Source organism: Marmota flaviventris, chromosome 10, assembly GCF_047511675.1.
Source record: "Marmota flaviventris isolate mMarFla1 chromosome 10, mMarFla1.hap1, whole genome shotgun sequence".
NCBI classification, from domain to species: Eukaryota; Metazoa; Chordata; class Mammalia; order Rodentia; family Sciuridae; genus Marmota; species Marmota flaviventris.
The window spans coordinates 125,108,539-125,131,340 of record NC_092507.1 but is presented as its reverse complement, the minus strand read 5'-3'; the positions used below and the strand labels follow the sequence as shown (position 1 = coordinate 125,131,340).

Below are 22,802 nucleotides of genomic sequence, written 5' to 3'. Positions count from 1 at the left end.
AAAATGAGATATTATGTCCCATCTGACCCAAGTGTATGATATGTCAAGGTCATTGTATGTCGTGTGTGACTAATTAAAACAAATTTAAAAAGTATGCAAACATTTTCTAACACTTTATAGAAATCACAAACACATTTAATGAATATTGTCAATAAAATAAAGAAATAAGAATAAAAATAAAATAAAATAAATACACACATAAAGACTTTGACCAGAGACACCGAGGAACATGGCTTGAGGGCCTCTCAGGGTCAGGAGGACCACACCTGTCTCAGACCCAAGGGTAAAAGTAAAGATTCCTTTGAGGACAGACCAGAGGGGCCCTTGAAGTCGCCGTCCCACCGCCAGCCACTCAGGCTCTCGGAGGCTGCTGTGGCCATGGTCTCTGGGAGGCAGCGGACCTTCGCAGCAAGCCTGTGGTACTGGTTTTGCAGGAAGCTGGAGCCAGAGGGTCATGAAGGCTTCCACCAAAATGTCCAAGAAAGCCCCGGGAGGCCAGGGAGACCGCAGCAGGGTCGGGTTCCTGCAGCTGCCCCTGAAAGGACTCCTCGTGGAGATGTGAGGAGGAAGCCTCAGTCCCCCAGGATGAAGAGGTGCCCGTGCGGGGGCCATGCTGAGAAAGGCTGCAGGGACCAAGCCCAGGCCAGCCAACGGGGGCAACTGCAAAGCCCCGGGCAGAGCTGCCCAAGCCCCGTGTGTCCAGCTGCTGGACATGCAGCTACAGCACTTCCCTGTCCCGCTGGATTTCAGTCTTGCTGTGGTCCCATCCCTTCTTTCCGTGCCCCTCTCTCTTCACATGGGAGGGTCTACTCTGTGCTCTTGTATATTGGCTGTGTGGAACTTGCTTTTGGATTTTACAGGAGCTCACCCTGGGAGTTTGTCTCGGTTTTCAAAGGCCATCTGGTGCTTGGACTTTGGGGCAATGCTAAAACTGTTAAGACCCTGGGAACTCTTGAAAATGGACTAAATGTGTCTTGCACTGTGTGATCAGCATGAGCTTTGGGGGGCCAGGAATGAAATGTTATGGTTTGGATATGTGTCCTCCAAAAGGTCGTGTGTAACACAACGCAAGGAAGTTTAGAGGTGAAATGGTTGGGTCATGACAACCTTGACCAATCAGCAAATTAGTCCTCGGTAGGAATTAAGTGAGTAGTAACTGTGGGCAGTGGGGTGTGGCTGGAAGAGGCAGACCCCTGGGGGCATGCGAACCTGTGGGGTGTACACTTTCTCCTGCTGAGCAGACTCTCTCTCTGCTCCTGGGAGCCAGGGCTTAAGCCGGTTCCCCTCTAGGACACCAGGATGTTCTGCCTCACTTGACCCGAAAGACGGAGTCAGACATCTATAGACCAAGTCCTCCGAAATCATGAGCCCCGAATAATTTTCCTCCTCTAAGATTGTTCTTGTCAGGTCTTTTGGTCATAGCAGCGAAAAAAAAGCAGACTGACACATTATGAAAGCAGTTCTAAGAGGAAAGTGTATGGCATCAAGTGCCTACATTAAAACAAAACAAAACAAACAAACCAAAAAACCCTGAAAGTTCCCACATAAATAGTCTAATGTCACAACTCAAAGCCCTAGAAAAGCAAGAACAAACTAATTCAAAAACCAGTAGAAGACAGGAAATAATTAATACTAGAGCTGAAATTCAGGGAATCGAGAATAAATGATACAAAGAAAATACAAAGGATCAATGCAACAGAGAATTGTCTCTTTGAAGCGGTGAACAAGATTGATAGACCTTAAAGGGAAGACCCAGATCAACAAAATTACAGATGAAAAAGGAGATATCACCACAGACATTTCTGAAATCCAAAGAATTATCAGGAATTATTCTGAAAACTTATATTTCAATACATTGGAAAATCATAAAGATCCTGACATATTTCCAGAAATGTGTGACTAGCCAAACTGAACTGAGGTTACAGAAAAACCTAAGCAAACTATTTTCAATCAACAATATTGAAGCAATAATTAAAAGTTTTCCAACAAAGAAAAGCTCAGGATCAGATGAATTTTTAGCTGGGTTCTACCAGAAATTTAAAGAAAAATTGATGCCAATCCTCCTCAAGTTATTCCATGAAATAGAAAGGGAGTATTCTACGATGGTGTCATCACTCTGATACCAAAACCAGATAAAAACACCTCAAGGGAAAAAAACTACAGATCAATATTCCTTATGAAAATAAATGTGAAGATCCTTAATAAAATATTAACAATCTCATTTGAAAACACATTAAAAAGATTGTACAACATGATCAGATTAGCTTCATCCCAGGGATGCAAGATCTGTTCAACATTAACAGATCAATAAATGTGACTCAGCACATCAATAGAATTAAGGACAAAAATCATATGATCATTTCAATAGATTCAGAGAAAGCACCAATTCATGATAAAAATTCAGAAGAAACCATGGGTAAAAGGGACTCACCTTGACATCATAAACACAATATGACAAACCCAAATCCAACACATTATCAGGTAGAGAAGAACTGAAGCATTTCCTCTAAAGTCAGGGGTGAGACAGGATGTCACCACCACTCCTATTCCATAGATTCTTGAAAATCTAACCAGGGCAATCAGACAGAGAAGGAAATTAAAGGGATATGAATAGGAACAGGAATGAAATTATCTATGCTTGCCAATGGCATTATCCTATACTTAGAAGACCCAAAAACTCCACCAGAAGGCTAATAGAACTGATAAATGGAATTCAGCCAAATAACAGGATAAAAGATCAAAATGCAAAAATCTACAGCTTTCCTGTATTTCAGCAATAAACCTTCTATGAAAGGAAAAAAATATATTCACAATAGTCTAAAAAATAAAATAAAATATGTAGGACTCAATCTACAAGGAGGTGAAAGACCTCTACAATGAAGTTATTGAACACTGGAGAAAGAAATGAAGAAGTGCTCGGAAGATGGAATGGTCTGCCTTGTTCTTAGGCAGAATTAACATTTGTCAATATGGCCTTATTACCAATCTTTATGTACAGATTCAATGTGCTCCCCATCAAAATACCAATGGCGTTCTCCACAGGACCAGAAAAAACAGTTAGGGAAGAAAAAAAGACCCAGAATATCCAAAACAATACTGAGCAATGAGTGAGGCTGGTGGCCTCAGATACCTGATCTCAGGTTATGCTACAGAACTATAGAGACCTACATGGTATTAGCATAGAGATACACACCAAGGCCAGGGGTCAGAATGAAGACACACAGACACATGCACACACATACAGTCATCTGACCCTTCACAGAGTGCCAAAAATATACTGGAGAAAATAGCCTTTTAAACAAATGTTGCTGGGAAAACTGGGTATCCACAGGTAGAAACAGATTCCTGTGTCTCACGCTGCACAAAAGTCAGATTAAAGTGGATGGAAGATGCTGGAATTGGACTAGAAACCCTGAAACTGCGAGCAGAAAACACAGGGTCAGCACTCCAACATACTGGTACAGGCATCAATCTCCTTAAGGGCTTCTGAAGCCCAAGCAAGAAACCAAGAAGCAAGAAGTGGGAGGGCCTCAAATCAAAGAGCTTCTGCACACAAAGGGAGCAATGTAGGGCCTGCAGAGAGAGCCTTCAAGTGGAACAGAGTCTCTGCCAGCTACTCTTCCCATAGGAAGTTAATCCAGATTACATAAGAACTCAAAGGACACCAACACACACACACACATCAATAAATGGGCAAAAGAACTAAATAAACATTCCTCAAAAGAAGAAATTCAAATGGCCAACAAAAATATGAAAAAGGTTCAAATTCCTTAGCAATCAGGGAAATGCAAATCAAAAGTACACTGTGGCTCAGTGGTGGAGCGCTTGCCTCGCATGTGTGAGGCCCTGGGTTCGATCCTCAGCACCACATAAATAAACACAATGAAAGTATTGTGTCCATCTACAGCTAAAAAAATTTTTTAAAAACTACACTGAGATTTCATCTGACTCCAGTAAGAACCACAATCATCAAGAATACAAATAACAATAAAGACTGGCAAGTATATGGGGAAAATTACACTTATGCATTTTTTTAATGTTTATTTTTTAGTTTTTTAGGTGGACACAATATCTTTATTTTATTTTTATGTGGTGCTGAGGATCAAACCCAGTGCCTCACGCATGCCAGGCGAGCACGCTACCACTTGAGCCACATCCCGAGCCCTATGCGTTGTTTTTGAGACTGAAGATCAGTACAACTACTTTGGAAAGCAGTACAGAGATCCCTCAAAAGACTAGGAATGAACTCAACATATGACCTGGCTATCCCTCTCCCTGGAACTTATCCAAAAGAAGTAAACTCAGTGTACTACAGTGATATGTGCATACTACTGTTTATGGCAGTGCGATTCACAGTGATCAAGTTGTGGAATGAGCCTAGGTGCCCATCAGTAGATAAGTCCATAAAGATGGTGTATATATATATACACACACACAATGAAGTTAAACTTGTATAACCTTAAAGAAGAACGAAATTATGTCACTTGATGGTAAATAGATGGAACTGGAGAAAATCACACTAAGTGAAATAAGCCCAACTCAAAAAGTTAAGGTTCGAATGTTTTCTCTCATTTGCAAAACTTACAGAGAAAAAGGAATTTTTTAAAAGGGGGATCTCATGAAAATTCAAGGGAGAACAGTGCAATAAGGAGATCCAGTCTGAGGGAGGAACGGCAGCTGGAGATAAACCAGATCACCAGGTGCACCATGTGTGTACCACAACGAATCCCACTTTTATGTGTAACTATGAACCACAAATTTAAAAGATAAATCGACACATGGAAGACCAATAGAGAGGAGGAAGAGGATGGGGGAAGAAGGAGGGAAGAGGGTAGCTCTGTGGGTTCAAAGGAAGCAGATTATGATCATCACAATCATCACATCTATAAATATGTGACAGTGGTCCCCATGGTCATGTAGAACTGTAATGCACTGATTATAAAAGGAAAGGTATCTCACTCCTTCCTGTGTGAAGTCTTTGTTTGGTGGTACTGGGAACTGAATCCAGGGCCTCAGTCGTGCTAGGCAGGTGTTCGTCACTGGGCTTTTTATTTTATTTTGGGACAGGGTCTTACCAACTTTCCCAGTTGGCCTCAGCCTGTTGAACACCTAGGACATGGGCAGGCACCTCCATGCTTGGCTCAGCATTAGTTACGATATTTTTGCTTTTCTAGAGATTTGACTACTTTGTCTAAGTTGTTTAATTTGTTGGCATAAAGTTCATATTATTTCCTTATCCTTCTTGTAACTTTAACTTTGTGTGTGTGTGTGTGTGTGTGTGTGTGTGTGTGTTGGTGCTGTTGCTGCTGCTGCGGATCAAACCCAGGACTGAGTGCACAATAAGCAGGCACACTTCCAATTTAGGCACGAAAGCCATGAACTTTTCCTATTACTGTTGCTTTAGATGCATTCCATATGTTTTGATGTGTGATGTTTCATATTAATTCACTTAAAGTATTTTCTAATTTATTTTGTAATTTTTCTTTGATCTGAATTATTCAAAAATACATTGCTTAATTTCCAAATATTTGCGGAGTTTCCAGATTTCATTCTACTGTTGTTTTTTAATTTAATTCCATGTGGTCCAGGAACATACTTTGTATTATTCAAGCCCTTTAAAATATATTATTGGTTTTATTGTCTAGAATGTGGTCTCTCCTAGAGAACATTTCATGTGTCTTTGAAAGGAATGTGTCTTCTGACGTTGTTGGGACATTTTGTGGATGTCTGTTAAGTCGCGTTGGTTCCTACTGTTGGTAAAGTTTTCTGTATCTTTGCTGGCTTTCTGTCTGGGTGTTCCAGACATGTTGGTAGTGGAGTGTTGAAGTTTCTAACTATCATCATATTGCCTATTTCTCCTTTCAATTTTGCTGATTTTTTTGTTTCACATATTTTGGATCTTTGTTCTTTTTTAATATTTTATTTTTTAGCTATAGGTGGACACAATATATTCATTTTATTTTTATGTGGTGTTGAGGATCGAACCCAGTGCCCCATGCATGCTAGGCGAGCGCTCCACCTCTGAGCCACAACCCAGGATCTCTGTTCTTAAATACATATATATTTATAATCATTAAAGATTCCTTCTGAATTAATTATTTTGTATCATTATAGAATATCATTCTTTGTTTCAAATAAGCTCTTTTTAAACTGTGGTATATATATACACAATGGAATATTCCTCAGCATTAAAAGAGAATAAAAATTATGGCATTTGCAGGTAAATGGATGGAGTTGGAGAATATCATGCTAAGCAAAGTAAGCCAATCCCCCCAAACCAAAGGCCGGATGTTCTCTCTGATAAGTGGATGTGATCCATAATGGGTGGGGAGACATGGGGAAAATGAAGGAAATTTAACTGGGCAAAGGGGAGGGGGGTGGAAGGAGGCATGGGAGAGGAGAGATGGTGGAATGAGGTGGACATCATTACCCCGGGTACATGTGTGACTGCACGTAAGGTGAAGGCTACATGGCGTACCACCAGAGAAATGAAAAGTCGTGCTGCAGCTGTGTACAATGAGTCAAAGTGCATTCTGCTCTCATACAGACCTAATTAGAATAGATACATAAAGTAAAAAGTAAGCCTTTTGTCCTAAAGTCTATTTTTCCTGATATTAATGAGTCATTTGGTCTCTTTTTCTGCTTGCACGGTGTATATTTTCCCCATGTTTTTGCTGTTAACCTATTTGCACTATTGAATCTAAAGTGTGTCTCTCATGTACATTTTGTACATAATTAGATCTTGCTTTTAAATCCCAGTCTTTTGTTTGTCATACGTCATTCACTCATATTTAATGTAACTATTGAAATGGTATCATATCTGTTCTTTTGAGTTTTGTTTTCTATATTTTATTTACTTTTGTTCTTCCCTTATGACCATCTTTTGGGTTAAATAAATATTTTTAAAAGTATCATTTAAGTTTTTTTGTTTCTTTTGGTGACTTGCTTTTTTAATAGATTATTTTAGTGTAGGTTTAAGTTCACAGAATTGAGCAGAAAATACAGTTTGTTATATATTCTTTTTACTTTATATTTTTAAGTTACTTCCTTAGTGTTTGCTATGAGTATCACAATCTGTATCTCAGTTTAAACTAAACAAATTCATACTAATAGGAACCTAATTCCAATAGTGGACAGAAGCCTTGTGCATTAAATTTCCTTCTCTTCCGATTATAAGCTAATTGACACATTTGTACAATAGTCTTTTAAATCAGAAGAAAAGGTAACAAAATGTGTTTATAAAGTCTTTCATGTATACCTACTTAATCGCTGTCTAATTATTTTACAGGTTTTTTTTTAAACAAGTGCCTTTGAGTTACTCTCCAGTGGCTTTCTCGTCAGCCTCAGTGTTTCCCAGGGGGGAGGACTGCAGGACTACCTGGTCTGATACGCCTTTCTTTCTCCTTCATTGAGTTTTTAAACATGAGACCGGGGCCTCTCGGGGAGGGGGAGGGAGATACCTACCAGAGGGAGACCTGGACCTGTGACCCTGACCAGCCTCGCTTGTCTGCGGTGGGATGAGCAAACCCCCGTGGGCGCTTGTACAGACCAGTTACAACAAAGCACAGTTGACTTAAAGACCATCAGATCCAAAGCACTGTACAGTGTGCCCACAACTGACTCAGGCTAGATTGCTTCATTAGAAGGAAACATTCTGAACCCCAAACGTCCATTGATTGGCGTGGATTTGATTTTCATAAAGGTTTGCTTGGGAACCACTGTGGTCAGACAGCTCAACCTCGTCTTTTTATTTATTTATTTATTTTAGTCATAGAGAGACACAATACCTTTATTTGTTTGTTTGTTTGTTTGTTTGTTTGGGTGGTGCTGAGAATCCAACCCAGGGCCTCCCACTGCCAGGTGAGTGCTCCACGGCTGAGCCCAGCCCTGGGTGTGTCTCTCATCTTTTCTGCTCTGAGAGTCAAGGGCAATCTGCACCCTGCCTTTGGGAGATGTGGACCTTTGCTTTGCTGTTTTTTTATCTTGACTTTATTTATTTATTGTATGCGCTGCTGAGGACGGAACCCAGCGCCTCCCCATGCCGGGTGAGCGCTCTACCACTGAGCCCCAGCCCCAGCTGCTTGGCTCTCCTTTAACAAATCTTTGCTTTGATGGTTTTTTCTTTTACAAATCAGGTTTTTATCTGGAAAGTCTTCACCAGATCATAGATCCCAAAGCTGTTCTCCAGTGCTTTCTAAACTTTTTATCGTTTTGTGTTTGAAATTTGAATGTAAGGTGCATTTCGTTAATTTTTTAATAAGGTATAAGGTTTAGATCAAGGTTCAATTTTTCTTTTTCCCTTTGAGTAGCTAAAAGTTTCTATTCAAAAGAGTGTCCTTCTCTCACTAAACTACCTTTGAATTTTGTCGTAGATCAGTTACTTGTATTAGTGTGAGTATGTTTCTGTTCCGTTGATCTATGTGTCTATCCTTATACCAATACTACAATAGTCTTCTTATAGGACACAGATTTTTTCTTTAACCTTTCTCATTTTATCCCAGGTTATTTAAAAAAAAACTGTTTCAGATATTCTTTTACCTGTCTATTTAAATTTTAGAATAATATTTTCTATATCTACAAAAACTTATGATGACACTTTGATAGAAAATGCACTAAACCTATACATGTCAATTTGGGGAGAATTAATATTTTCGCTATGCTGAATTATCTCATCCATTAATGCAACATGTACTTCTATTTTTTTTAGCTCTTTTTTGATTTATTTCATGAGCATTTTGTAGTTTTCAGCATAGAAGTACTATACATATTTCATTAGATTTAAACCTAAGCAATTTTTAAAACAATTGTAAAAGGTATCATATTTTGAATTTTGGTATCCACATGCTCATTAATATTATACAAATATACAGTTGGCTTTTTTGGTATGTTCATCTGAGACCTGCTGATCTTGTGTATTAATTCTAGGGTTATTTATTTATTTATTAGACTTCTTAGGATTTTTGACATCAACTATAATATTATTGTAAAAAGAAACTCTTATTTCTTCATTCTTGACTTATCTTGTATTTCCTTTTCTTGCCTAATTCCATTGGCAGACCTTTCAGCATAATATTGAATAAGAGTAGTGAGAGAAGACACCCTTATTGTGTTCCTGGTATTGAGAAAATTTTTCTTTCTTTTTTTTTTTTTTTTTTTTTGTAGTTGTACACAATTACTTTATTCTATTCATTTATTTATTTTTTATTATTATTTTTTTAATTTTTTATTGTGGGTTGTTCAAAACATTACAAATTTCTTGACATATCATATTCCACACTTTGATTCAAGTGGGTTATGAACTCCCACCTTCACCCCATACACAGATTGCAGAATCACATCAGTTACACATCCATTGATTTACATATTGCCATACTAGTGTCTGTTGTGCTCCGCTGCCTTTCCCATCCTCCCCCCTCCCCCCTCCCCACCTCTCCCCTCCCCTCCACTCCTCTCTCTCTACCCCCTCCACTGTATAACCCTGAGGGTCTCCTTCCATTACCATGCAATTTCCCTTCTCTCTCCCTTTCCCTCCCACCTCTCATCCCTGTTAAATGTTAATCTTCTTCTCCTGCTCTTCGTCCCTACTCTGTTCTTAGTTACTCTCCTTATATCAAAGAATTGACATTTGGCATTTGTTTTTTAGGGATTGGCTAGCTTCACTTAGCATAATCTGCTCTAATGCCATCCATTTCCCTGTAAATTCTATGATTTTGTCATTTTTTAATGCAGAGTAATACTCCATTGTGTATAAATGCCACATTTTTTTTATCCATTCGTCTATTGAAGGGCATCTAGGTTGGTTCCACAGTCTTGCTATTGTGAACTGTGCTGCTATGAACATCGATGTAGCAGTGTCCCTGTAGCATGCTCTTTTTAGGTCTTTAGGGAATAGACCGAGAAGGGGAATAGCTGGGTCAAATGGTGGTTCCATTCCCAGCTTTCCAAGAAATCTCCATACTGCTTTCCAAATTGGCTGCACCAATCTGCAGTCCCACCAGCAATGTACAAGTGTACCCTTTTCCCCACATCCTCGCCAGCACTTGTTGTTGTTTGACTTCATAATGGCTGCCAATCTTACTGGAGTGAGATGGTATCTTAGGGTGGTTTTGATTTGCATTTCTCTGACAGCTAGAGATGTTGAGCATTTTTTCATGTACTTGTTGATTGACTGAGGATCAAACCCAGGGCCTTGCACGTGTGAGGTGAGCACTCTACTGCTGAGCCATAACCCCAGCCCTGAGAAAATTTTTCTACCTTTTACTACTAAATATGCTAGATGTAAGTTTTCTGTAGATTCTTTTTATGAAGTTAAGGGAATCTCCCTCTTTTTCCATTTTTTTTCCTGAGAGTCTTTACCATGAATATATGTTAGGTTTTGCCAAATTCTTTTTCTGCATTGATCATGTGAGTTTTCTTCTTTGGCCTGTAAATATGGTGGATCACATTGCTTAATTTTTAATAGTGAACCAGCTTTGCATCCCTGGAATAAAACCTACTTGGTAGTATTGCATAATTCATTTTATGTAATGCTGAATATATAATAGTAAGTTGGTGTTAAGAATTATTGCACTTATATTTATTACAAATGTTTATAGTTTTCTTTCCTTTGGATTTCTCTAACATTGATATCAGAGTAATACTCACATTATAAAATTAATTGGAAATGTTTCTTCCTCTTGTATTTTCTGAAAACTATTTTGTAAAATTAGCATTAATTTTACAAGTTGGTTTGTAAAATTAAAATTTAGTAGAATTCTCCAGCGGACCATTTGAGCATGGAAGTTTCTTATATTGAATTTTTTAAATTAAACATTTAATTTCCTTAATAGTTCTGACCAGGTTATTCAAATTATTTCTTTAATATCAGGTAAGTTGTGAAAATATGCTTTCATTTAAGCTATTAAATTTATATATGGAATTATTTGCCATATTTCCTTATTATACAATTGATATCTGTAGTCTGTCTTCTTTCTTTATTAGTCTTAGAATTAAAATAAAATTTATCAATTTTTTTGATTTTTTTCAAAGAAGCAGATTTTAAGAATAGATTTTCTCAACCTCACTGATTTTTGCTCTTAAGTGGACCATTCCTTCTTCTTGCTTTGGGGGGGGGGGTGTTAAGTAGCTGCATGTGCCTGTGGGTGCCTTTTCTGTGTCTGGATTCTCGTTCTCCCTGGGGTTTGGAGTGCTCCACAGTCTTCAGGCTTTATTCATTTTCCTCACTCCTCATTCTTCCTGTCCCTCCGGCTGCATCGTCTCTGTTGGCCCATCTTCAAGTTTCCCGATTCTTTCTTCCACTTACTAAAATTGCTTTCTAACTTAGGTAGTAAAATTTTTATCTCAGCTATTTATTTCTCAACAGAACTCCCAAAATTCTACTTGGTGCTTCTACAATTTGTTTTCTTATATTCTTTACTTGATGAGACATGGTTTTCATGCTTTCTTTTAACTATTTAGTTTCCTTTAGTTCTTTGAACCTACTTGCAAAAGGTATTTTAAAGTATTCGTTTGCTAAATCTAAATCTTTAAAGTTTTTAGTTATTAAAATGGGGGCATCTATTTGCAGTTATTCTAACATGACTGGAACATAAGTCAAGAAACCAGTTTTTCAAATTCACAAATAAAATGTCATTGTAGGTTTCAATGACAGGGAAGAAGAAAAGAATTAGGAACTTTGTTGATATTTAAATTAAAGGAGAATTTAACTCTCAATCCAAATATCATGTTCAGAAGCTCAAATGTTAGGAGATAGAGTTAGAACTCAAATTCATGTCTATGAACACAGGGGGTTGATAAAGGCAAAATATGTCTCTGGTACTCCAACTGAAAAACCATAATGAACTACCACAAATGTAGCGGCTTTCCCCCGCCCAGTACTGGGAATTGGACCCAGAAGCACTCTACCACTGAGTTATATCTCCATCCCTTTATATTTTTTTATTTCCAAATAGGGTCTCACTAAGTTGCTTAGGCTGGCCTCTAACTTAACAATCCTCCTGCCTCAGCCTCTAGAGTGTCTGGGATTAGGCGTCTATGCCGCCACACCCAGCGGATTTGATGCCTGACAGCAACACAAGTTTATCATCCCGCAGCTCGGTAGGTGGTAGATTTGGGCATAGCATGGGTTGTGTAATTCTTGTGCTTAACAGTCTCCAAAGACTCAGATCAAGATGTCAGCAGAGCCGTGAGTCTTCCTGAAGGCTGTAGAGGAGACTCCTTCGAGGCTCATTCAGGTTGTGGGTGGGACAATTCTCATGCGGTCCTAGGACAAAGGCCCCGGTTGCCTTGTTGACCGTCAGCCACAGCCTTATCCTCTAGATCCTGCCTGTATTCGCTGGCCTGTGGGACTCTTCAAAGACGACAGCTCGGTGCTTCTGCCTCACCTTGCTGCACGTCTCCCTCAAGCTGCAGAAACCTGTCTGCTTTGAAGGGCTCACGTGATCAGCTCTGGCTGACCCGGATAATCTGGGATGATCTCTCTGTATCTTAAATACATCTTCAAAGTCCATTTTGAGTGTGATGTAAGGCCCTCACGATGGGGGGTCAGGGAACAGATCTCCTGGGCGGGGGCACCACTTGGTCTTCCTCACCAGTGCACCTGGACCTGTATACTCCATAAAGACCATGAAGAAACGGCTCTTCTGTCCCCGGAAGACCTCTGGCTGCTCATCCTTGCCCTGTTACAGGTTGCATCTTAGAATCTGGAAAGTAAGCAGATGTCACATATCATCACAAAATATCAAAGGTACAAAGAACGGCTCGCACCTGGTCTAGCTCTGCAGAGGAGGAAACTGATGTCCAGAGACAGGACGGTCCTTTGACTAGTTGATAGAGTGATGTGTATTCTGGATCTTCAAATCTTTGCCAATATGTGGTTTTATTAACTCGACGAAAGAGAATAGGCAGATTCCTAGAATTTCAGTTTACTCATATCTAAAGGGGAATGCTGCTGATGATTTTTAATGATGATTTAAGAATTAAAGGAAGTAGTAATTATACTTGGCATGTAATAAGTGCAGAAACTGTTGACCATTATTACTGTTGTTACTATTATATGATTATTCTGCAATTCTAGGCTGCATCAATACACAGGCCCTTTCTTTGGATTGAATCAGTTGGTTAACTGAATAGTTTAGTCATCAATGTGAATGTGAAACTTGTATCACTACTTTTTTTAATATGATGCTTTCTTTTTGACTGATTTAAAATTTTATATGGGTAAGTAAATACATACAGTAAATAAAAGTTTTTATTTACTTTTATTTATTTATACCATAAATAAACTTTTATTTTAAAGTGACAAAGCATTACATAATCACATTTGATCTTTTAAAATGAATCCAGCCGTTAATGCATTCCTAAAACGATATATATGGGCCAGGCAATAAAACCAAAGTGATAAAGACAGACAGAATCCCTGCTCACTCAGAGCTCATTCACAAGGGAGATACAGATAGTCAATGAATAAACAAAAATACCAATAAAGATCGTTACAAATTATTTGAAAGAATATGATGTTATAAGAGAAGAAGGCTCCTCTGAGAAGTGATTTTCAAGTTGAGACTTTAAGAGGAGCAGATCCAACCATTTAGATAGTATTCATGGAGATGAAGATCACACGTGAGTTTGAGGTACAACTGGGAGAGAATCAGCAGGTAGGTATGGGCAGAGAACGGGGATAGGAAGGTACAGGATGACTCGGGTTTTAGGTTCTGTGGGGAGTTAAGGAGTATTAAGGGAATGCTCAGGGGCCCCGGGTCTGATTTCATCAACCACTTCACAGTGTCATTTGCAGCCTCATTTGTTTGGCTATTTTAATTTCCAGTTTCAGAGGAAATCTTATTATCTGAAAGTGTTAATGATGAAATCCACTTTCCTTCTTCACTGGATTCTTGTGAAAATATGTTTATAAAATGTGATTGTAAAACAAAAGAGCAGATACGACTGTAAGGTGGATCATAAGTACTTATTTAATGAGAGGGAATTATGTAATTTAATAATATGCCAGTTGCTTAAAAGTCGAGCTGATAGAGGTGGTGAATTAAAATAGGATTTGAGTCAAGCTGGAGAAATACAAAAGGGAAATAACGTTTTAAAGGGGAACTTGAAATGGGGGCAGTTGCATAATAGACATGTGTTCTAGGTCAACTATGTTCGTTCCTTTGTTATTCATTCATTAATTTAATCTTCCAAAAAACTGTAATCCAGACATTATCCCTTCTTAAACATGAGCAACCTGAGGTTCACAGAAGCTAATGATGTTTTTCGGGGTCCAGGTTAAAAAGTGATAAAGCCATGATCTAAACCCACTGTTAAAACCCAAATCCAAAGGTTTACACCAGGGGTTGAAGAATCTTTTTGGTAAAGGATCAGAAAATAAATATTTTGGGCTTTGTGGACTTAGCCCAACTATTTAATGCTGCCATCATAACATAAAAGCAACCATAAACAATACGTGAGTGGATGAGAGTGGCTATGTTCCAATGAAACTTTATTTTAAAAAAATAGTGTGCTGGATTTGGTTGCTGACCACTGATTTACACTAAGGAAAAGGAGTCGCTCAGCAAATTCTACAGAAAATGAGGAAGCTGAGGTACCCAAGCCTCACTGAAGAACCATCTGCCAAGAAAGTAACTTCAGGTGCCAGTTGATGGCTCTCACGATTCCTAGAACTTGTGGTCACTATGTCACGGACTCAGATTCATTGGCTGCTCATGGCAAAGCAGCATGGGAAGAGAGTGATTAAAACTTCAAAATAATCCCCAAATACCACCCTACCCAACAGTTCCAGATTCATCTGTCTTCTAGCCTTCTGCTGGAGCTCTTGACTAGGAAACTGTACAGTAGGAGCTTGGCTTTTTCTTCTATAATCTCTTTAACTCTTGTTTAGGAGGAGAGTTGACCAAGGCAGAATGAAGAAAGAGATAGCAGAGAGAAGGGTGGTCAGGGATTTGAAAGGATCTGGGACACTCCTCAGGCTTTTAGACTGGTGGTCTGTCATTACTAGCCCCAAACAAGCGGAACCTTCATACACCAAACGGAATGCTTGGCTATTGGTATCATGACACAGTACCACAATGCAGTCACTGGAACGCCGATTTGTCATTATCTCCCAGTTGTGTGGATGTGAAGGCCAGGCACAGTGCGACTCAACGAGGCCCTCTGCTGAAGACAAGGTGTCAGGTGAGCTGGCTTCTTACCTGGAGACTCTGGGCAAGATTCTACTCCCAAGTTCATTCAAGCTGATGACAAAATTTGATTTCTTGTGATCATAGGACCAAGGATTGCATTTCCTTAATATGTGACCCCTTCATCATCAAGCCAATAGTGACCTGTTGGATTATGATTGTGAATTCAATCTCTGATTTCATCTTCAGCCGGAGAATCATCTCTGCTCTCAGGGGCTCACTCTAATAATACAAGATAATCTGTATTTTAGAGTCATGTGAACTTAATCACATCTGCAAATTCCCTTCTGCCCTATTAGATCACATTTTCACCTGAGTAAACCAGGTGGTGAAGCTCATGGAGATAACTCACACTCCAGAAGGTAGAAACTGGCATTGCCGTGTTTTTCATGGAAGAGAAACATTGGCAGGAAAAGTATTTGGGCTCTAGATTAATTCATCAACTACTGTTTTTGCAACATCAGTGAAGACTGAATTTCTTTCCTTCCAACAAAAGTTTTATAGATTCTATAGGGATTAAATAGACAAACATTTTGCTTAATAGAATTTGCATACTGATGAGGGAAACAAACAGCTGGCAAATAATAGTGAGTTGCATGAGAATAAAGTCAGGGACAGGGAGGTAAAGGAGAGAGAGGAAAGGCACACACCTTAGTCTTAGGGCCAAGGTACAGTATCTAAAACAGACCTTACCTAATCCAACAAAGAAAGGGTGAGTTAAGAGCTCTCCTGGACTCTGTCACCACACTTCATTATTCTAAAATTTTACTTCCCAATATTCACTTCAGTTGAGGAAGAATTCAAAGAAATGGAAATTCAGACAGTGGTCATTGAATTCATCTTCCTAGGACGTCAATTACAAGATCTGTTCTTGTAAGTCAATCCTTCCCTCCACGTTTCAGTGTATCATCAACTCAAAACTTGGGTCTCTCAACATCAGCTACGTACACGCCTAGTGCAGGTCATGATGGTGAGCTTCTCAGAACAGGTTCAGCCTAAGAGGGTGTTTCTCCCAGATCCCTTCTGGTGACCAGTTCTGACACTGAGAGTACCTTCTTGGCTGCCATGGCTTATGACCGCTCTGTGGCCATTTGCCGTCCTCTTCAGTACCCCGTCCTCATGAGGGTGAAGGTCTGTGTTGGTCTGGTGACCGGGTCCTGGCTGTGTGGGCTGGTGAATTCGGTCACACACACGGTGCTGGCCACCACACTCACTCTGTGTGGGCCCCACCAGATCAGCCACTTTCTCTGTGACATCCCATTGCTCCTGAAGCTCTCCTGCTCAGACACCTCTGTCAACGAGTCTGTGCTCCACGTGGCCAGTGCCACCATTGGCCTGAGCCCCTGCCTCTTCACTGCAGGCTCCTACACACTCATCATCGCGGCCATCCTCAGGATTCCCTCTGCCCAGGGCAGGAGGAAGGCCTTCTCCACCTGTGCGTCCCACCTCACTGTGGTGGTGCTCTTCTATGGAACAGCCAACTTCAACTATGACAGGCCCAGAGAAGGCTACTCCCTGGACACGGACATCCTGGTCTCTGTGCTCTTCTGTGTGGTGACCCCCATGTTGAACCCCATCATTTACAGCCTGAGAAACAAGGAGGTCCAGAGTGGCCTGAGGAAGCTGGCTGGGAGACAGATTGCATAGTGAGGTTAGAACTGGATGATGGTTTTCATTCCAGAAAACCATCACTGTGAACACTTCAGCAGTGATTTTAACAGCATTCTCTCTAAATAGTGTCTCTTGACAGCTGCGGTGCCCCCGCCCACCAAGGCAAACACACCTGTGATTAGCGTCTCACACTTTGCCACCTTTTGTGCATTGGGTTCTTTCCAACAAACTGATATTTTAGAAGTTTCCATTGCCCCCCAAAAGAAGGCCCTATCTGTTGGCAGTCATTTATTTATTTTTTCTTTTTTTTAAGTTTATTTCAGTTGTCAATAGATTTTATTTATTTTATGTGGTGCTGAGAATCAAACCCAGAGCCTCACACAGGCTAGGCAAGCGCTCCACCACTGAGCCCCAGCCCCAGCCCCATGTCACTTATTTTTCCTGAGAACCTCAACTATAGTCAACTATCATCCATGACTCTAGATTTGCTGATTCTGAGCATTCAGCAAGATGGACATGTAGAGTATGTGACCTGTTCTGCCAGCCCCTTTCCCTGAGATGTCCTCGAGCTTGGCCGTTCTGTAGCGTGGATCAGTTCTCCACTCTTCTTATCTCAGGTGATATTCCCTGATGGGTGTAGCACCTTTTCTCTGTTCATCAGTAACAGACATTGCGTCATTCCCACTTTGTCTATTCGTAATAATGCTCAAGAATAGTTTTGCACGAGTTTTGGGTGGACTTCATGTTTTCATTTCTCTTGGGTACGTACATGAGAATAGAACTGCTACATCACATGGTCACGCTGCTTAATCTGAATGAATACCGGACTGCTTCCAGATTGCTGCCCAACTTTACATTACTGTCAGCAGTGAACAGGGTCTGCAATTTTCCACATCCTCATCAACAGTTGTCATTTGTCTTTTTGATGATAACCATCCCTCGTGAGAGTGGCCACGGGTTATTTGGATTGGCATTTCCATCGGCATCAGATGTGCACTTCTTCACATAAGTTAAAAATCCATGTTGTTAAGGGGATTTTGAACTTTAGAAACTTAACACTGCTGAATGTTTAGTCCAAACTTTGGTGTAATAACGTGCTGCGAGGTCTCCAGACTCCTACCTTCTCCTCAGCCACCCCTACGGCTGTCTCACGTCTCTGTGCCTTTTCCCTTGGACCTTCACAGCAGCAGTGTCGTCACCAGACCACGAGCAATGAGAGGACCTGCCGCAGCCCGGCTGGCTGGGCAAACTAACCGGGGGGTGACGAATAACTTGTGTACGTTGATACAGCAGGAGTAGGAGCCGTTTATTGCAGGACAGGAGCAGTATTTATACATTCCACACAGCTTATCTAATTAGCATAAACTAGATACATCAGTCAACCAATCAGGAATCTCCACACTTAATGGCTTGTTTTTGCTACTTCTCAAACCACTCCCTCTGGCATTTTGCCAGGCACCATCCAGACTTGTTTAGGAACTCTAACATTCCCCTGGCTAAATGCCAGGTGTTATTTTGACTTGTTTACAGACTCTAACAAGGACCAAGAATCAGGTTATAAAAGGCGATGTTATAAATGGTGATGGTAGGAAAGAAAGGAAACGCTACACCAGGAAGCAGCCCTAACCATCAGTGGCTTAAAGTTAAGACGGCCGATAGGGTGCTGGTCCTGTGGTACAGATCCGTGTCTAACTGGCAAGGCATGGAGCACAGCCCAGGCTCATGCCATGGCCAAGCTACGTGGACAAAGGAGGAGATTCTCTTATGCATTGAAGAATCCAACCAAGTAAGCCCCTGTCCTTGCATATCCCTTTGCTCCCCACTGGGAAGGAGGAAAAGACTTTCAGGTTTTAGTTCCCAACATTTCGAACAACAAGTCTGGTGCTGAAATTCACCCACAAGTGTCCCAGAGGGGGTAGGAAGCTGATCTCTTTGCATGCCGGGAAAAGATGATTGCAAGACCTTAATGAATCCAACAGAGGATTAACTGCAGTTCACTTCTACAGTTTCTATTCAGACCTCGGCCTTCACATTGTGTTTGCACACTGAGTGTCCCAGAACAGCTGCGGAGAGACAAATTAGGTGGATACTCCCAAAGGTTCAGTCCCCAGGCCTTTATAAATGGCCACCCTAGGAAAGCGAATTCCCGAGAAAACAAAGAGGACTTTGAACTCCTGTTTGAAGCAAGGATCATGTTCTAGGAAGTTCCTGCAGGAACTCCATCATGATGCATGGAGGTCAACAGCCAGTTTTACCAAGACCCAATTTCCCCACTACTGTGGAGGCAGCAAGACCTGCCACCAAAGCCAGAAACATGGGTTTTCATCACGAGTGAGCGGTGAGTAGTTCCTTCATCCACCATCACAGATCAGACAAAAGTCTCCCCAGCTCAGGATTTCTACCTCTTAAAAACAACTGTAAGGCATAGTACATGTTTTATCATTTTCATGATATTATGTAATGACATAGTCTTAATATCACTTTTTTTTTTCTGGTACCGGGAATTGAACTCAGGGGCACTCAAACACTGAGCCACATCCCCAGCCCTATTTTGTATTTTATTTAGAGACAGGGTCTCACTGAGTTGCTCAGTGCCTCGCCATTGCTGAGGCTGGCTTTGGATCCACGATCCTCCTGTCTCAGCCTCCTGAGCTGCTGAGATTACAGGCATGCGCCACCGCACCTGGCTTAATATCACTTTTTGTGTGTATCAATTTCTAAAATAGTAATAATAAAACCAGAGTTGAAATGACATTAGAGTTTGTCTACTTGAAATTCTGAGGAGTGCCTGACGTAAGATAATATGAATAGAAAATATAATTCAAAACATTATTCTTACTCTGATTTTGACAAGCAGAACAGTAGCAATAATTTTCAAGGAGAAAACACAGAGTCACATCTCCTTTGATTCATTATGATATGACAGTGTGGGGCACACAAGAATTTGTTTGAATAAAATATTAAATTTGTGTAACACTCAGATTAGGAAACTTTTGCTCACTCGGCTACGGGTTCTCATCTTACATCCAACACATGATGCTTGGGAGGTGTGTGGCAATCAGCTTATTTACTAAAAGGAATCTGGAAGCTTGTGAATCATCCACTTCTCTCAGTCACTTTTTAAAAGAAATTTCATAGACCCAAGGTCATTCCTAAATAATTTCATTCTCAATCATTTGTCTTCTGGGATGATTTACTAATTCAGAAAGAAAGAAGGAGAGCTGCTGCTCTCAGTTGGAAAATTGGCCAACATTACCAAGTGTCTGCATGGAAACTGCTCAAGAGAAGGGCACAGCAAGTTCCCACAGGCCAGGGGACATTCCTGTACCCAGGGTCACCTGGACCAGAATCACTGAGGAGAAATGTCCTCCAGAGTTCACCTGGGATGCCCCTTCTCGCTCTCTGTGGGTCTCATGACTTCTATTTATTATGAAATCCTTGCTCATATAGCTGGAATCCGGCTAGCGAAACAAGGAGTTGCGAGTCTGAAGAGTCAAAGCAAACTCAGATCCAGCCCATGAAACCTGAAAGGGAAGGGGTTTCACTCCACGTGAGTCCAACAGTTTGGCCAGTGAACTCCCGAGCTCTAGTTGGAATGAAGCAACTGAGGAGAGTTGTGAGACGACCTGGTCCTTCACACAGTGTGTTCCCTAGTAGTTAGAACCCAGGCTCTGAATTCAGATTCCCAGTGAAAACTCTTAAAACTGTACTTTTCTCACTGGAAAAACAAGATCAATCATGGTCCTTGCACTTTCAAGTTGCACTGAGAATCGCTCTTCCCAAAGAGAACCTGACTTAGGATATGCTCAGTGAGTGCCAAGTGGGAGGGACAGTGACGGTCCAGCCCTGCGGACAGGAAGAAGAGGAGCCGTCCTTCCAGACGGCCAGGAAGGGTGATCTACAGCAAGTCTTGTAGGAAGGTGTCCAAAGCTGAACAGGTAGAAGAAGGTTGTTTTCACACCATTACCGCAGACTATTTCAGATGGAGGGATTTGTGTCCATGTCACCAGAGAGAAATATCCCAAATTTGCATACATATTGAAGTTTGAGAACAATCAACTATTGGATGACTTCTGAATGTTTTCAGATTTCTGCGTCATACCACCCGTATTATGTGGAAGTATGCCTGTAGTAGCCTGGTTCAAAGTGAAGAGAGTTTATATTCCATACCAATAAGTCAATTTTGCCACAAACACCTAGAATCATCTGGACTTTTAGAAAAATTCTCCTGAGTGCTGTCATTGATTGGTGTTTGTGTGTGTGTGTGTGTGTGTGTGTGTGTGTGTGTGTCTTAAATAGGCAATTAACTAGGCAACATGAAAATCAAGCCTTTGGTTTTAAATGATTGCTTCATATTACATAAAATATGAATAGATGTTCTATTTTTCTTATGTGCTTGAAGAGTTTTCACACTTAGACCAGTTACCTGGTTGATTTTATGTCCATTTTTTTTCCTTTAAGGATGGAAACCCTACAATGAGTTAACAGAACATTTCATCAGTGTTAGCTATTATTTTCCTATGTGTCTCTCTACTCATTACTTACTTGAAAGATCCTGGTAGAATTTGGATATGTAAAATATGTGGGTTTTTTCACTCATTCATTGTGTTTTGTTTTGTGCTTTTGATGAGGTGGGTCATAATGAACTTACGTTGATATGTTTAAAAGCATACTTCTTTTAAACTCAACATCACTTCTTCAAGGTATTTATTTTAGTGTATAGGCTCAACTAAGAAAAAACATTCCCCATCTATTTTTCCAGTGAAGTTTATCCTTACCTACAGGGAGAGAAAGATCATTACCAGAAAGCAGAGGTTTTGAGTGAGGTTGCCTGTTGATATGCACCAGCACAGAACTCCGACAGGGAAGTGTCCCGAGTGTCACACAGACTGTAGTGTATAAGTGGACTTGCCCTCAATGGACTTTGATCATGATGGTGATAATCATCCTTGCTGACCTACACAAACGTGGGAGCTGAGGGACATGGAAAGTGGAATGGACATCACTCCTTAATCTATCCCTGGCCCACAAAAACTTGGACTAGTAAACCAAGAAAATTCATTATCATTGTTCTTAGTCTCCTGCATATACATACACACACACACACACATATATGTACATGTGTGTATTTATATATATGCATACATACATATATATGACTTGAAGTCATCTCTGAGAAATATATTGATAGGGCATTAAATATATATGTAAATATCATTAAATATAACTACATTTAAATATAACTATAGTACATTTAATGTATATTATATATAAATATAATTATGATTACATATGATTATATTTACAATAAATAAATTTTATGTAATTATATCATATATTATATATATACCATTATAGTTACATGTGTTTATATAATTATATATAAACATAATTACATTTAAATATAATTACAGTATATTTAATGTTATATGTTATTATGTGGATATATGATATATAGTTGTATATATAATATAGTATATTGCATAATATAGTACATGTATTTACATAATATTTTGATAATATATTTCTCAGTGATGCCTTCAAGTCATACTTAAAGTAAGCAATATGTGTGATTCAGAAAGCATAATTGGCTAAATGTGTAAACATTAAAAATTCATTTGGTATTTGGTTGGACAAAGATCATATATTGCTTTCTGTTTACTGGTCAATGTTTCATGGGAGGTGTCATTTCTTTCTATGAATGAACCTAGACATCTACCTGTAAAAGTGTTGTAGCACCCTCCTTTTCGACATCATGAGTTAGAAAATGTGTGTCACTGATTTTCAGTGAATTTAAACCCTGTGGCGTTGCTGGAGAAAACAGAGAAGGGTGCACACACTGCTCCTGACTGAAGACTCTGGACGTGGCTCAGCTGGGAAGCGGTGCCCACAGCGGTGCAGAAGGATCTTACAGAGAGCAGAGGTTGGAGACTGGGGTGCAGAAGGATCTTACAGAGAGCAGAGGTTGGAGACTGGGGTGCAGAAGGATCCTTGCAGAGAGCA

At 40.1% G+C, this 22,802-nt stretch overlaps 1 protein-coding gene across 1 annotated transcript; it reads left to right on the top strand.

Annotated features, from left to right (window-relative positions):
• Positions 1-12,033: 12,033 nt before the first annotated feature.
• Positions 12,034-16,835, top strand: LOC114108550 (olfactory receptor 5V1-like). The gene is made up of 3 exons (XM_027956187.2): positions 12,034-12,096; positions 12,319-12,437; positions 16,205-16,835. Exons 1-3 carry the CDS (start codon positions 12,034-12,036, stop codon positions 16,833-16,835), a joined length of 813 nt encoding a protein of 270 aa, XP_027811988.2.
• Positions 16,836-22,802: the final 5,967 nt, after the last annotated feature.